General features: G+C 48.0%; 1 protein-coding gene across 1 annotated transcript; it reads left to right on the top strand.

Moving 5' to 3' along the window:
• Positions 1-25: 25 nt before the first annotated feature.
• Positions 26-16418, top strand: PRSS55 (serine protease 55). Its single transcript, XM_027665114.1, has 5 exons — positions 26-204; positions 1074-1263; positions 2107-2354; positions 4548-4702; positions 16092-16418. Exons 1-5 carry the CDS (start codon positions 120-122, stop codon positions 16398-16400), a joined length of 987 nt encoding a protein of 328 aa, XP_027520915.1. The 5' UTR covers positions 26-119; the 3' UTR covers positions 16401-16418.
• Positions 16419-17305: the final 887 nt, after the last annotated feature.

The raw sequence follows: 17305 nt of genomic DNA, 5'->3' as shown, positions 1-17305 counted from the left end.
GTGATGTCATACCCTGGCAGGGAGCTGTGTTGACATGGAATGCAGATGCTTCTGAGGTGTCTGAAGAGGCATCACTGCTCTGAATCTTGGGGAACAGTGTTGTTCCAAGATGGATTGAAATGCTCCTCCTTGTCATCTTCTGTTTAACTTCTCTGATGAGCAGCGCCACTGCTGCCGGTGGCCGTGCAGGATATTCACACGTGGGTGAGTGAAACAGGCCTGGGATTGCTCCTTGGACCTCGTGGCCTTGCTCAGCCTGATGCTGAACCTTCCACTCCCTAAACAAGGATTTTATCCAGACTGATTATGGGTGGGTCCTGCCCACCCTCAACCTGCTCGGGCAGTGCTTGGCAGAGTGCAGGTTTGGGGAGGGGACAGGGACATCAGGATCAGTTGTAAAGATCATGGAGCAGGTCAAGGGAGGGGATTCTCAGCCTCCACCCTTGTGAGACCCCACCTGCAGAGCTGCATCCATGTCTGGGGTCCAACAGCAGAAGGATGTGGAGCTGCTGGAGCAAGTCCAGAGGAGGCCACAGAGATGCTCCAAGGGCTGGAGCCCCTCTGCTCTGGAGCCAGGCTGGGAGAGCTGGGGGGGTTCACCTGGAGAAGAGAAGGCTCCAGGGAGACCTGGGAGCCCCTTCCAGTGCCTAAAGGGGCTCCAGGAGAGCTGGAGAAGGACCTGGGACAAGGGCTGGAGGGACAGGACAAGGGGGAATGGCTTCTCACTGCCAGAGGACAGGATTAGATGGGATCTTGGGGAGGAATTCCTGGCTGTGAGGGTGGTGAGGCCCTGGCACAGGTTTCCCAGAGAAGCTGTGGCTGACCCATCTCTGAAAATGTCCAAGGCCAAGTTGGACAGGGCTTGGAGTAACCTGGGACAGTGGAAGGTGTCCCTTCAGGGATATGGCAGGGGGTGGAATGAGATGGTTTTTAAGATCCCTTCCAACCCAAACCATTCCATGATTTTGTACATATTATAGACCAGTGCTCTGCGTGCTGTCCTGCCCCTCCAACTGAACTGCACAGACAGTGGCACTCTCAGACATGTCCCACATGTCTCATTTTGTCCCCAGAGTGTGGCCTCCGACCGTCCTTTGAGTCCTTCCTGGAGACTGGCAAGAGAATCGGGACAGGGAGATCTGTGCAGCTGGGAGAGTTCCCGTGGCACGTGAGCATCCAGAGCCACAGGAAGCACATCTGTGGAGGCACCATCATCAGTGCACTGTGGATTTTAACTGCTGCCCATTGCTTTGCCAAAGAGCTGTGAGTACTCCAGGGAATGAAGGACAGCCCAGGCACAATGGGGTGGTAACACTCCTCCTTGTGGGTGTAGGATATGGATGTTCTTGGGGTCAAACACAATATATATGTGACTGAGCCCTTAAAATGGGAATTTTTTCCTTTGAGGAAAACAGGCCCATTTTTGAACACAGAAATGTGCAGAAACCATGAGGAGCAGAAAGGGAATACTTTCAGGAATGGTCTGAGCAGCCTTATGTCATCATGCCCATGATAATGTTCTGGGGGCCCCAAGCATTTCCTGTCCATCTACAAATGCTGTGGCACCTTGTAAAAAGTGACATATTCCATTCCATCTTATTCTAATCCCAAAATTATCTTTGCTTTCTCATAGAAAACACCTTTACCTCATGGAGACTCTGATTTTAAACCAACAATTTCTGGATAAATTCATCCCATGCAATGTCCAGGGGTGGAGTCCAGCTCTCTGCGAGCCTTCTCCAAAATTTGGCAGGTTCAAGAGCTGAGACTGCTTGATGACAAAGGACCTGTGGCACCACAGCCTGGAGCAGCTGTTTGGGGGCAGTGTGGCCCAAGCAGCCAGCCCAGGGCACAGTGATCCAAAAGATCCAGCCCATTCCATCTGTTTGTTGGTGACTGGGTTATTTATAACCTGGTTGCACTCACATTCTACCTCTGGAAACATCTTTGCCTGGAAGTGAGGGTAGATTTCCATGGCATTTATGGATAAACTACCTGTGCCATTTGCTGGCCATCCCTCTACCCTGCTCAGGGGGAAGAGACACTGACCTTTAGGATCCAAATCCTTCATGTTTACTATGTCTCCACTGCTATTTTGTTTATAAGGCCGCCAGATCTCACGGTTGTAGTGGGGGGAATCAACCTCAGTGTCCCGCTGGAAGAACACAAACCGGACAGCTTGATCCTCCATGAGAACTTCAACAGCACAAGCATGGCAAATGACATAGCCCTCATCCTGCTCAGCTCTCCCATCGAGTTCAGCAAGGAGAAAATTCCCATCTGCCTGCCCTTCATGTGTGACATCCATACCTGGCAGCACTGCTGGGCTGCTGGCTGGGAGAACACAAGTGCAGGTGAGGCTCTGTCAGGAGGTGTTTTTGCTAATGGAGGATGGGTTTGAGCCATTTCAAGGAGATGTTCTCTCCCAGAAGGGGTTATCCACACTAACTTCCATGCCCTACCCCCCTGGTTAACACTTCCAGACCCTCAAAGCTCCTACACACCCACCAATTCTCTGTTCAGTGCAAGAACCAGTCACCTGCTGACCCCCAGAGCAAAGCTGGGTGCTCTGAGAGTGTGTTTTCAAGCTGAAACCTTAGAGCCACCTTTGCTCTGCAGGGCCCCAAACTTTGGACCCATTTTTTGGCACCCAAATTAAGACAAAGATGGTTAAGAAGAACCATAGAATCACAGAATGGTTTGGGACACTAAAGCTTATCTCGTTCCAAACTCCTGCCATGGGCAGGGACACCTTCCACTAGCCCAGGTTGCTCCAAGCCCCATCCAATGTGGCCTTGAACACTTCCCACCTTGTGGGATCCTTGTGGGTCACTTCCAGCTTGGGATATTCTATGATTCACCCAGTTAGGCTGGGTCTAAAGTGGTCTGGAACAAGGGAAATGAAGGTCTAGGGTTGTCTTTGGCGTAATGCCTCCATGAGCCAGATTGACTCTGGTGTTGGCCACCCCTTTTTTTCCACTCATTTAGAACAGCAGATTGCTGTTGCTAATTGCTCTTGTTTAAGCCCCAATGAAAGTAGTTTCAGCACTGACTGTGACCCAAAATGTCTATCCTGAACAAATGTCACTAAATAGTGAGTGAGCTATTTCATTAGTGAAAAGAATTAATCAGGACAGCGAGGGCAGGGCAGTGCCTTTGGATTCAGCAATCCTTCCTAGGATGTAGAATGAATGTCCCATTTCATCCTCGCTATTCTGCTCCAGAGGGCTGCTATCTCCCCTCTGAAACTGCATTTTCCTTCCTAGGTTTCATTTTGCTCATGTAACAGTAATACAAACACTGTGTCATAGCTGTGAAACTCTCCCGTTTCACCAAGGTAACATGTTCTCAGGAACAGAAATGCAGTGGCTGTTCAGAGTCCCTCTGAGGCGTGGCAGGATTTCTCTTTAGCTCATCTCTTTGCAAAATTCATGGTGTAGCTCCAGAGATCGGCCTCTTGCTGCTGTGTGGGCTCAGCTGACATTGATTCTGTTATCCAAAAATTGCTGTCAATTCGCTCAGCCCTGGCACACCCCTCATGAGAGGGATGTGTGATGTGATGGTGTGATAAGGCCATAGCAAGCAGTACAGGATCATGGAATGGTTTGGAGGGTGACAAAAAGACTGAAAATATGCCAGTGGACTACTTGGAAAACCCACTGATTTCACCCACATTTATCTCTAAAGCGAACCTGAGTCTGAAGGATAAAACAGAGACCTTCAGATCATCAGAAGCTCATTCCTTCTGTATTTCACTAAGCTAAATCCTCCCAGCACATTTAGGAAATTCTCACTCAATGGTAAGATCTAAAACACAGAAGATTGTCAGGTGACTTTCCAGCTAAGATGGGGGCATTCCATGGAAGTGCCCACAGATGACAATCCTTTGCTGTAGGCATCTCCAAGGAGATGGAGCACCTCTGCTCTGGAGACACCTGAGAACTGAATAATCCCTGAGAACTGGGATTATTCAGCCTGGAGAAGAAAAGGCTCCACTGAGACCTCAGAGTCCCTTCCAGTGCCTAAATGGGCTCCAAGAGAGCTGGAGAGGGACTTGGGACAAGGGCTTGGAGCAACAGGACATGGGGGAATGGCTTTAAGCTGAAGGAGGGTAATTTAGATGGGACATTAAGAAAAAACTCTTCTCTCACTGTGAGGGTGGTGAGACACTGGCACAGGTTGCCCAGAGAAGCTGTGGCTGCCCCATCCCTGTCAGTGTCCAAGGCCAGGTTGGACAGGGCTTGGAGCAACCTGGGCTAGTTGAAGGTGACCCTGCCCATGGCAGGGGGGTTGGAACTGGATGAGCTTTAATGTCCCTTCCAACTCAAACCATTCTATGGTCCTATAATAAAGCCAAGAGCACAAACTCATCCTTGCTGACATTTGGAGAGCCCCTGTAAGCCCCTGTGACCCCAAGACCCCATGGTTGCATCCTGAGACTCCCTTGCCCTGAGATGCTTTCCAAATTCAGCTGAGATCAGTTCCAGGGCAGGTCTCCAGCTGCTCTGCAGGTTTGTTAATGGTTCTCTTCCCACTTCCTGGAGCAGATGCTGTGCCAGCATCCCACGTGCCAGCATCCCACGTGCTGCAGAAAGCGCAGGTGAAGCTTATCAGCAGGGAGCAGTGCCTGGAGCAGATCCCACAGCTCCGGGAGAACGTGATGTGTGCTGAGGTGGAGGAAGGAGAAGGAGGCAACTGCCAGGTAAAGTGACCAACATTCCCTAGCCCAGGGCCAGTCAGTGCTGCTTCACCACCACATTACGTACTGAAAGGAGACAAGAATGTTTGTCCTGGAGGGTCAAAGCAAAAGAATGGGGAGAAAAGTTTGGGCCAGGAGTGTTTAATCTGAGTATTAGAAATGTTTATCAGGTGAGGTTCTGGCTCTGATCCAAATGTCCTTTGCTGACATGGCAGGTTGGTCCATGGGTGCCAGGACTAGCCCCATCTTACTGCAGTGCGGTACTAATAGGGGAACATGGACTTTTCAAGCTAAATTAGAAAGAGTTTGAGCAGTAATTGATATCAGGGAGCTGACACAAACACCCGAGTGAGGCAAAACTCACTCAGAACTTGTGCCCTCAGAACATATTCCACCCTCAGGATTGCTGACCTGATGGCAGACAGAGTCTGAAAGCCAAAAAACACTTTATCTTTCCTCCAACCCCTCCTCTGAGAGCCTGTGAAGGAGGCTCTCCTGCAGCCTCCATGCTCCACTGGGCAAGGATTTTAGAATCACAGAGTGGTTTGTGTTGGAAGGGACCTTAAAGACCATCCAGTTCAACCCTCCTGCCATGGGTAGAAACACCTCCCACTATACCAGGTTGCTCTAACCCCCATTCAATCCCATCTTAGATGTGTGCACGTGTTTGGAGAGGGATGGATGGGCAGACATGTATGGAAGTTTCATCCCGTAGGAATTATTCATTGAAGGAAGTAAAACAGCACCCAAGACACAGAGAGATCCCCCGCCCTTGGGGCAAAGACAGTGGTTGTAAGGACCAGGGACTGCAAACCCATGGCAAGCCAGGCCTGTAGCAGGGCAGGGAAGGAGAAGTTTGCTTTGCAAAATGATTTTTTGATTAGTCAGGGAGCATCTGCCTCTGCAACCATTCAAGTTGTGACTTTCACCACCATTCAATTCAATCAAAAGTTTTAAGAAGAAACCTGCCATGGGATAACATTAACATGATTAAGGAATGCACTTTCCAGCCCAGTCTGGAGTTCTGTGGGTGAATTATGCTGGTGAAACAGCGAGAGCATTTGTACCCAGAGAAATGAATCTCCTGTATTTGGAAAGCTGATGAGGGAGCTATTTTGATCTACAATAATGTCAGAGTTATCTGAGAAATGAACTAGGAATGTGAGCTTTCAAAGCAGTGGAAGCACGAGGATTGCATGTGGGATATTGTTCAGGATCCAGCACCTGCCCACTTTTTGTGGGAGTTTGACCAGGTAGGGAAGTCTCACAACCTGAAATAATGAGAGCAGGAGAAAATCAGATCCCAGGCTGGAAGTGGAGCCCTTCAGGGGACAAACAAGTGACATGATTTTTCATCAGAATTTGCTAACTTGCATTTTGCTGATGGGTGGTTTTCTGGGAAGTGCTGATTAAAGTCGGGGACGGCGCATTTTGGCCTCGCTAGGCTGGTTCAGGAATTTGGTGGCTTGTCCATGAATGGGTTACTTGCTAATGGACTGGGAGGCCAGGGCTGGACCTGATGCTTATTCTGCAGCAGGGATCACTGGAGGGAATCACAGAATCACTGAGGTTGGGAAAGACCTCCAGGATCATCAAGTCCAACCTGTGACTCATCCCCACCTTGTCACCCAGCCCAGAGCAGTGAGTGACACGTCCAATCGTTCCTTGGACACCCCCAGGGATGGGCACTCCACCATCTCCCTGGGTGGCCCCTTCCAATGTCTGACCACCTTTTAATGAAGAAATTCTTGAAATTCTTGTCCAACCTGACCCTCTCCTGGCACAATTTGAGGCCATTCCCTCTTATCCTGTCCCTTGTTCCCTGGGAGAAGAGCCCAACCACTCCCTGGCTCCCCCCTCCTATCAGGGATTTGCAGAGCCAGAAGGTTCCCCCTGAGCCTCCTTTTCTCCAGGCTGAGCCCCACCAGCTCCCTCAGCTGCTTCTGGTGCTCCAGCCCCTTTCCCAGCTCCATTCCCTTCCCGGACATGCTCCAGCCCCTCAATGTCCTTGTCTGAGGGGCCCAGAGCAGGACAATTCACCTGCCCTGGGCAGAGGGTGAGGCACTGTGGACACTGCAGCCTATCGAGCTCTGTTTATCTGTAAAGATTCCAGGGTTTGTGTCAAAGGAGAATGAGGCCGGATTTCAAAAGACCTAAATCCTTTACAAAGTCATCACTGTCATGGACACAGAGCAGCCCTGGGCATGGTGTTGGTCTGTGCCAACCAGCTGTCTCATGGATGACTTCCAGACACAGCTCCAGCTTTTGCATGGATCAAGAGCCACCCACAATAATCATTTTGGAGAGGCCAGGAAGGAGTAGAAGCTCAGGCAAGGCAGAGACTCCAGATCAGGGAACAAGCCCTGGAGAGGCTGAGTTTGTTACTCTAGCTGTGATCCCAGGAAACCTGGGAGCCATGCCTGGCATAGCCACATGATCTGTCTGGACACAGAGTACATAAAAGCCTTACAATTAACCTTATCTGAGCTTTGCTGAGTGTCAGGATACAAGTGTTCCTGTCCAGAACCAGGCTAAGGCAGGAAAGCTGCTGGACTTGAGGTGTTAAGTCCACATGATCCACATCTGGATCCAAGGCTTTGAACTGTGATGGAGAGAATGACTTTTACACAGGCAGATAGTGACAGGACAAGGAGGAATGGTTTTGAACAAAACGAGAAAAGATTTGGGTTAGATGTTAGGAAGAAATCCTTGGCTGTGAGGGTGGTGAGGCCCTGGCACAGCTTTCCACAGCTGCCCCATCCCTGCAAGTGTCCAAGGCCAGGTTGGATAGAGCTTGGAGCAACCTGGGCTAGTGGAAGGTGTCCTTGCCCATGGCAGGGGACTGGAATGAAATGAGCTTTAAGGTCCTTTCTGATCCAAACCATTCCATGATTCAAAGAATTTATGGTTCCATGAATATCCTCGGTGTTTGCCCTGTGTGCCGTTTGTGTGCCAGATTTCCCCTGTTGCAGGTTAAAGTTGATTTATGTGAATAACTAAAGTCCCACCAGTATCTCCACCAAGGCACCATGTAGGTTTATCCTACTTAGAAGGTTTATCCTACTGCCCACTGCCTTAGTACCCCTGTGGCAACGGGACACAGAATCACAGAATCATTAAGGCTGGAAAAGACCTCTGAGATCCTCAAGTCTAATCTGTGACTGGCCCCCACCCTGTCACCCAGCCCAGAGCACTGAGTGACACGTCCAGTTGTTTCCTGAACACCTCCAGGGGTGGAACTCCACCACCTCCCTGGGCAACCCCTTCCACTACCTGTCCACCTTTTCCATGAAGAAATTCTTCCTGCTATCTGACCTGAACCTCCCCTGGCACAGCTTGAGGCCATTTCATGAATAGAAAGTCCATGAATAAAAAGGCTCAGGCATTTCACCAGCTGCCATCATGCCAGTACCAGACAAGACTAATTTGTGGATGACTAGCCATATTCCCATAATAACTCAAGGAGATTGAATAGCAGAGCTCCCAAGTATTTGTACTTGAAAAAAAAATAATCCATTCACTTAAAAAGCAAAATCTATTATATCCCAATTCCCTCGCAGTTCTGCAGACAAATATATAGATTGACTGTGAATTAACACTAACAGGAGCTGTAATTGACTTATAGTTCTATTTAGTCACAAACATTAGCATTAATGGATGTTCGTGGGGTACAAGTGCTAAGGAACAGACACTAGAGATGGCCTATGTATTATTTTTTGTGTGCTACATTTCTTCCATGACCCCATGAACCACAATTGATGTCTAATTCCTTGCTTTCTTAAGCACCTTTTGTCAGGCTCTGATGCAATGGTAACTTGAACAATAATTAGAGTATAAGGGACTCACAAAGCAAATGCCTCCCTTCAGTGCCTTCCCTGCCCAGGCAAAATTCAGTAAATGGCTCAATTATATTTCAGAGAGGCTGTGGGGGCAGCTCTGGATGTGGTGATTAGGATGGAGCGTGTTCAGCTGGAGTCACAGTTCATGTGCAGTTCAGGTCAGCAGCAGATGAAGGGGGGCCCAGTCCCCGGCCTGACTTTCAGGGGAAGGAATCCTTGTGTGGCCCCAAGAGCAGTGGGATGGTCCCAGCTCATGGGCTGTAGGTATCTGCCCCCTCCCACAGACTGTAGCAGGAGGTGATTTTGGCCATGGAATCGTAGAATGATTTGGATTGGAAAGGATCTTAAAGATCATCTCATCCCACACCCTTGCCATGGACAGGGACACCTTCCACTAGCCCAGGTTGCTCCAAGCCCTGTCCAGCCTGGCCTTGGACATTTGCAGGGATGGGGCAGCCACAGCTCCTCTGGGCAACCTGGACCACCACCCTCACAGGAAGAATTTATTCCTAATATCCCATCTAACTCTGCCCTCTGTCAGGTTAAAGTCATTCCCCCTTGTCCCATCTCAGATAAATGTCTGAAATGATGCCAGGATGCATCCGGGGCTCTCGATTTTGATTCCTTTAGTTCTGTGAAAAAGCAGGGAAGGGCCTCTTTTGTTCAGCTGCAATATGTCCTGCCCACATGTACCGTCAGCAGTTTGGAAAGGGAGAAATCCCTTTACAGCATCTGGGATGCTCAGGGCTCTCACCCTACACAGCTGGAGCAATAGTAGTTGTTGTGCAAATCTGAGTGGGATTTGTTCAGCCAGAATACAAATGTCTTTTCTATAACCATCAGCATCTACACAACCATCTTTCCATCAACAGGAAGAAAAAAAAAGCACTTTTGGCAAGTGAGTCACTGAGTCTGTTTTAACCACCTATGTTAAAATGACATCTATGTGTGTGTGTGTTTATTGCTCCCCATTAACTAAAGTCAAGCTGAAGATATTTGGTTTGGAGACACTTGACTCCAAGGCAGGACAGTTGCCTATATCTAAATATCCAGTGCTATTTTAGATATCCCAGGATATCCCCTTGGTATCCCACTGCTCCCACCTCAGTCCACACCCCAGTGCCAATAATGTGACTGCAATGGGAACCTGACGCTGGAAAAGCTCTTGCACTCTTTCACAAGTTCTTGAATCCTTTTGCTGGTCCTAATGTGGCTCCAAAACTCCAAAGGAAGACCTGTGAGATAGAATTTTTTTAAGAAAAAAGGTCTGCAAATGAAAATTAGGTCCATAAAGGTAAATTATCATGGATTCAAGGGGAAGATCACAAACCAGGATAGCGTGGGCAGTCCCTCAGACTGCTCAAAATACTCAAACAGGGGGGATGAGTGATGGTGTGGCTGCAGCCCTTTGGGATGGGGAGTATCCATATGAGGTCTGAGGTTGTAGGTCCTTCTGCCCATCAGAAAAAGGTCTCCTTGGGGCCAGAAGTCAAAACTAACCACATTTCAGCTCTGAACTATACAAAATTACTTAATTTTTGTACCTTACCTTAATATTTGCTGTACCTTACCTTAATATCTGCTGTACCTTACCTTAATATTAGAATCACAGAACCACTGAGGTTGGAGAAGCCCTCTGAGATCATTGAGTGCAACCACTCCCCCAGCACTGCCAAGGCCACCACTAACCCATGGCCCCAAGTGCCACATCTACAGGTTTTTTGAACACTTGCAGGGATGGTGACTCCACCACTGCTCTGGGCAGCCTGTTCCAATGCCTGACCACCCTTTCAGTGAACAATTTTTTTCATAATATTTAATCTAAACCTCCTCTGGTGCAACTTGAGACTGTGTCTTCTACTCCTATTGAAAAGAGTAAACCACTCACTATCCCTCTCATGGATTTTCCATCACTGAACTGTCACTACCACCATGAGAAGAGTTTTTTCCCTAAGGGATAGATTGCTTTATGTAGGAAGGTGTCCTGGGAAGCTCCAGACCAAAACAATAAAAAGGTGCTTCTGCATTTGCAGTCTCTTAAATTTGCACTGGAGTGTTCTTTGATGTGCAGCTCACAAGAACCAGAACACTTTTCCTGCATCCCAGGGTTTTAGAGGGCTTTCATCACTCTATCATTTTATGATGTGGGCAGACAAGTGAGCACATTCAGGCTGTGGTGGTTTAATTTCATCTGTCAAAAATTAATTCCTATTGCAAGGACCTGGGATGTTAATGATGTCGGATGTCTCTTCTGCTTTCTTCCTCTGGATCATAGTTTTTGGTCCCTCAAACTGAAGCTGCTTGGGGTCCAGCATGACTTTGTGTACCTGGTGGGTGAGGCTGTGGGGAGCAGAACACCTCTGGAGCCAGATGGACACCAAATCCCAGTGCGTGCTTGCCCTGGGATTGGGGGAATTGGTGTGATGACTCAGAGGAGCCACTTCTCATTCAATTCCCGTGACTCAATACAGCTTTGAGGAAAAGCCATGACTCACAGGCACATCCAAATTCTTTGAAGGAGTTGCCAAGCAGGTGGCAGAGGGTGATCCAACCATCTAACACGAGATGAGATTTCCAAAACTCTCACCAAAGATTCATGGAGAAACCGGACTGCCGTGAAGTGGAAGGGCTTCAGTTTGAAAGGGAGGCAGCAGAGAGGAAGGATTTGAATGGAGAAAGGGCTTCCAAGGAGAGTTATGTCGGCATCCATCAAGGAATTTTGATGTTCAAGGAGGGCAAATGCTGAGATGACCAAGTTGGCCACAGAATTATTCCAAGTGGTCAGAGTGGAAGCTGACTGCAGCAGGACTCACTGTTCTGAGTGACTGGAGGCTAAAACAGATGCAGAAGGTTAAAGAGCAGATGCAGCTCATTATTGATAAAGAAAAATAATGGATACAGGGAGAAGCAACTCCAGCTGTTCACTTGCCATAATAGGCTCTAATTTAGCTATTACCACATAAGAACTTGGAGTAACTGTGGATAGTCCTTCAAAAACATCAGCCTGAGGCTCTGTGGAGGTCAAAAAGGCAATGAGACCATCATGAATTATTAGGACAGGAATAGGTAGCAAAGCAAATGTGTTGTGCCAGGGCAATAATCATGTGAGTCCATGCGCTGTGTGTGATTCCTGTCCACTCCATCTGAGAAAGGAGTGGCAATTCTAGAAAAGGAGGGAAGTAGAGTAGGAAGGATGAACAGGGACATGGAACAGCTTCTGGCAGAGCAGGGAATAACAGAGCAAGGCTCTGAGGCTTGTAAAAGTGATGTCTGATGGGGATGTGACAGAGATTTCTGAATTCCTGAGCAGCACGGAGAGGAGTCAAGAGCTGTCCTTGTGTCTCTGCTGCTCCAAAGACATGAAGGAGGGATGTCTGAGGGCCTTATCAGGCAGCAGATTTAAAACAAAGAGAAGGAAGGGTTTTTTCATCCATCAGATAATTAAACTATGGAAGTCACCGACCAGGATGTTGTGGGTATTTATCCTAAGGGATAAATGGATTCAAAAAGCAATTAGGGAACTTCCTGGATGGAGATCTCTCCGAGGCTATTAACCGCTGTGATGTAAATACAACTCTGTAAATACTTGTGCTGTTTCTCATTCTCTTTCCCTGAGCACTTGCTGCAGATGAGAGTCAGAGACAGGAGTCTGGGCCACACGGGGCTTTGACCAGATGCATTTTAACTGTTTGTGCCACCACAGTTACTAATGGGCCCTGCTGACATCATGGATGGATTTGGGTGGTCTTCTCTCATTTTTCATCATAAGGATGGAGGGACAAAGTACCTGAAGGCTCTCACCTGAGATCTCAAAGGGTTTGTATGAAAGAAGTCCAGGTGCCCCGTGTTACCTGGTTCATTTTTGGTACCTGCACGCTAAAATGGCCACAGCCTCCTTCCTCCCACCTTTCTCCAAAGACAGCTTGAAATAACTGAAGAATCCTGTGTTTGCCTTTGCTTCCAGCAGCCAGGGCAGCTCTGCTGGCCAGTGCTATGATTCACATGCTGATTGTCTCCAATTTACACAGAGCTTACCAACATGAAAATGAAACCAGCAACGACTTGCAGGGATTGTGTATCCATCTAATGAGGATCAGATGAGTTGTTCTCCCTCCCCTGGAGCTTCTCCCACCTCAGAAGATTTATGTGGCTGAACATGTTTGTTCTGATCAATCCTGTGTTGCAGACACGAATACAAATATAAAAGGGAGAAGATTACACTTTTGATCCAAAGCCCACTAAAGTCAGCAGACAGGCTCCTGATGCTCACAAAAACGAGGGGGAGAAAGATGAAACTTTTGGTTGTGCTCCAGTGAACAAAGAACCTTGTTAGTCAGTGACAGATTTTATACAACCCAGAGCTATTTGTCAGTGAATACATCATTGCTCTCACCTCTCCTAATAGGAGGATTAACATGTTTAAGGCACGAATTCAGCACCAGATCTGATTTGTCGTGGTTGCTTTTCACTCCTCTCCTAGATGAAAACATGCAACAGAAGCAAAGATGCTATTTTTAGTTGTTTGGGTCTTTTTCTATCCAGAAACTTGGCACTTAGACTGAAAAGCAGGAGCTTTCAGGTATCTGCTGCGTGTTGGTGACCAGAAGTATTTCACCACCAGGATACAGGAGCCTGAAAGCAGCATTTAATAATTCTTCGATCCTCAGAGTCGTTAACCTGAGCGTTCATTAAATTAGTGTCACTGGAAGCATCACAGAGATGAGATAATTGTCCCAGTACTCCAAAACTTGCTCCTCCCACACCCTCTCCTACACAGGGATGGAAAACCTTGGGCTGGCATTTCTGAGAGCTTAAGGTGGATACAGGGATATTCAGAAGTGTCCAAGAACTGAGTTTATTTTCTCCATCTTTAGTCCTGTAAAAACCAGGTTACTGATTCATCCGGGTTCCTGCTATAATTATGTGAGCGACATTATCACACGGAGGGGATGATTTAGCCCACACTGTGATAAAATCATCACATTAAATAGCTGAAGTTGAGAGAAATGGCATATTAGAAGTAGCACCCATGAAGCAGAGCAGCTCAGCCCACATGGGAAGGGATCTGAAGCAGGATTTGGGTCTCGGAGCTTGGGGATTAGGGAAATGGATTTGCAGCTGCTGCCTGGGTTGTCACAGCATTGCCGAACTCCCTCCCTACCCAGGTTTTAAATCGTGATCCCCCTTTCCCCACCAACCAAATGGACATGGTTAAAGAGGCAAAGAGAGAAGAGCAGACCTGATTTGAAAGGAAAACTGCATGAGGTATCACTTAAATAGGGATTCCTGGCTCTGCTGTTGCCTCATGCAAATCACATCCCGTTTGTTCCGTGGATTTCTCAGCTCCGAAACGCAATAAGACGTTTCCCCCAAGGACAGTCATGAGGCATCAGGAATGAACTGGTGTTTAAAAGATCCTTTGCAAGTGTGAACAGCCCCTAAACTGGACACTGAAAATGATCTGCCCCATAGTGGGCAGGGGCTCCACCAGTGCTAAAAACCTCCTGCGATGGGAAGAGCTGGAATAGGAGCAGGCAGGGCCGTGAGCTGCTGCGTCACCGCCTCGTGCTCTCCCCGCTCCATTTATCATCTTTGAGTGGGAGGCTCCGAGCACCTTCCTCTCACTACCAGGATAATACAGTTTGGCCTATTCCTGCCCTGAGGGAATCAGCAGCAAAATTCCCAGTAATTGAGCTGTGAGTGGATGCTCATTCATTCAAACAGGATGCCATCGCCGAGGATGATGATAACGCATGGGGCCCAAGGTCACTGCAAGGTCACTCGTGTCATTCACACGAATTCTTGGCTGAAATAGGATTGGGAAATGTCTTTAGGTGCTGAGACTGAACAGGGTTTATCAGCACCACCTGAGCTGCAGGCACCACTGCTATTACTACAATAACACCATTTCAGGGCCCATTTGTGTTTGGACTCAATGATCTTGAAGTTCTTTTCCAGGCTAAAGATTCTGTGGTCCTCGTGGGCACCTTCCAGTTCAGACTGCTCTATGATTCTGTAAACATTCCCACTGTATTTATCTTAATTTCTCCCTCCTGTATGCATTTTGAACAAAAAAAAAAAAAACAGGGAAAAAAAGAATATTAATGACCTGGACTCTCCATCTAGAGGAGTAGGAATTCAGCCATAAACTTTAGTGAGTGCTGATGAGCTGCACAAGGGACCACAGTGCCTTCCTTGCTGGTTAATTAATGTGTGTTAGCTCAGGATGGCTGCTGGAGGAAGAGGTTTCATCCATTAATGACAGAGATGTTTCTCTCACTAGTGTGCAAACAGGGAAGGACAACATTTCCCAGTAAAGTTTGCTGTCTTGGGAAATGGGTTTGTATTGAATTTATTCACCATATGTGCTGGAGAAAAGGTGGAAAAAAGATGCAAACCCACCGTGGAAAGAAATTTATTTATGGCAGGGGCTGCACAGCACTGAAGATGTGCAAAGAAATATGGAATGGTTTGGGTTGGAAGGGACCTTAAAGATCATCTCATTCCAATCCCTTGCCATGGGCAGGGACACCTTCCACTATGCCAGGTTGCTCCAAGCCCCATCCAACCTGGCCTTGGACACTTCCAGGGATGGGGCAGCCACTGGTTGCCTCTGGGCAACCTGTACCAGGGCCTCACCACCATCACAGCCATGAATTCTTTCCTAATCTCCAACCCAAATCTACACTCCTTCAGTTTAAAACCATCCCCCCTTGTCCTGCCCCTCCATCCCTTGTCCCAAGTCCCTCTCCAGCTCTCCTGGAGCCCCTTTAGGCACTGGAAGAGGCTCCCAGGTCTCCCTGAGCCTTTTCTTCTCCAGGTGAACCCCCCCAGCTCTCCCACCCTTTCCTCAGAAAAGGCTGTATCTGCCTGAGTGGATTTTTTGCTGATTTCTTTTCTCCCTGGGGTTTTGTCCAGAGACTCTATAGCTAGATGAGCTCTTGGTGTTCCAGACAGAACAGCCATCAGGAGAATTTTCCTCCCTTTGAGGTGGCTGCAATCTGCAGTTGAAGCCTTGCCCACACTGCATGAGTGATGGTTGCCTTTCCAGCACCAGGCAAGCTTTCAGTGAAATCCCTCGGGCTTCAGGAAGGATTTCTCAGGATTGTTGCTCACCTCCTCTCCAATTTCTGGATGCCAGCCCCCAAAATTCACAGTGGCAGGTACCCAGCACCCACATGCACCAGTCTGGCAGAGAAGTCAAGGACTGAATGAGCAGTCACAACAAATGTCCCTTTTCACTCCTGGATGTTGTCTCATGCTGACAGGTTTCAGGGATCCTCCTGGGACCATGGAAGCATGTGGAAAAGCCTGGGAAGGACAGGGCAGTGCATTGAGCCAGAGCTTGGGACTGTTCTCCTCTTACCTTCTGTATCTATTTATTCTGCAGCATCTCGGGACTGAGCTGTGAAATTTTGAATCCAAATTTCCTTTTTCCTCCAACTCCTCACAAAACTGGGACAGAGTTTGATTTTCCCAGTCAGCCTGTGTGAAACAGCTGCTATGAGGGCCCTGAGGTTTGATCCAGCTGTAACATCCTCCTTCTGCCACAGGTGGACAGCGGGGGACCTCTGGTTTGCAGCTACTGGAACACCATGAAGTGGTTCCAGGTCGGAATCATCAGCGAGCAAAAGCCAAACCACAAGATTTTAACGTCTGTTTACAGCTACCTTGGCTGGATTGAGAATGAAACAGCCATAAGGGGTAAACCTTTCTTCATTGAAGGTGTGGACAACGGGGCACATCTCAGGGTCATTCGTTCCAGAGCTGGGGCACAGCTGGTGTTTCTTGAGCACTGTTTCCTTTTATTTATCTCTTTAGTAACAATTAGTTTTCTTGAGAGAAGATTTTTGAACACATAATAAAAGTCAGAACTTCCATCTCATTCTTTTTCCTCTGCTGTGCGAGGCCAACCTGCTCCACCTCACTGGTGTGGACACGGACACCAACATGAGGCATCACAACAACACAGGGGGTGGAGAAATGACATGGCAGAGGCAGGACTTGGACAAGAGGGGCCATAATCCTCCAAAAAACATGGGTTTTCCACGTCAGACCCAGTTATTTGCTAAGCTCGGATGCAAAGTGGAGATGTGACATCTGAAGGTGCTGATCCCCTTTGAAAGTTGAAACCTTAGGAAAGATCCTCACTTACTCAACTGCACATAAGTTTAGCTGGTGGTAGGATAGCTCTGGGGTAATTTATCTTAAGCTAATTATTAGCTGGACTAAAGTATCCTCTATCTTGCAGCTTGGCCAAGCTAAGAGCATCTTCAGAGACCTCAGGGACATGACTATCTGTCAAATTCAGCAGCTCCTTGACCCAGAAAAAGGGCAAGAAATCTTGGAAGATGCAGCATTGTATAACTAATCAGTCTTAATTATCTGGATGGGAAACGTTGGGGTTGGGTGTTAAAAATGATAGAGAAAAATATATCTGCCTGAAGAACAGCATTCCAGGGCCTAAAGGGTCTCCAGGAGAGATGGAGAAAGACTTGGGATAAGGGCCTGGAGGGACAGGACAAGGGGGAATGGCTTCCCACTGCCAGAGGGCAGGGTTAGATGGGAGATTGGGAAGGAATTCTTGGCTATGAGGCTAGTGAGGCCCTGGCACAGGTTGCCCAGAGAAGCTGTGGCTGCCCCATCCCTGGAAGTGTTCAAGGCCAGGCTGGACAGGGCTTGGAGCCACCTGGGCTAGTGGAAGGTGTCCCTGCCCATGGCAAGAGGTTGGAAAGAAATTGTATTTTAAGATCCCTTCCAACCCAAA

The sequence above is a fragment of the Corapipo altera genome, unplaced genomic scaffold (genome assembly GCF_003945725.1).
Source record: "Corapipo altera isolate COAL_440 unplaced genomic scaffold, ASM394572v1 164, whole genome shotgun sequence".
In the NCBI taxonomy this organism is placed as follows: domain Eukaryota; kingdom Metazoa; phylum Chordata; class Aves; order Passeriformes; family Pipridae; genus Corapipo; species Corapipo altera.
Note: the sequence above shows the minus strand (reverse complement) of the source record. Positions and strands in the feature narration are given on the sequence as shown.

Excerpts from the sequence above, each read along its gene's own strand:
- PRSS55 (XM_027665114.1), top strand. The coding sequence starts at position 120 with ATGCTCCTCCTTGTCATCTTCTGTTTAACTTCTCTGATGAGCAGCGCC. Across the intron at positions 1,264-2,106 it reads CATTGCTTTGCCAAAGAGCT|GCCGCCAGATCTCACGGTTG; the intron begins GTGAGTACTCCA and ends TTTGTTTATAAG. Across the intron at positions 2,355-4,547 it reads CTGGGAGAACACAAGTGCAG|ATGCTGTGCCAGCATCCCAC; the intron begins GTGAGGCTCTGT and ends TTCCTGGAGCAG.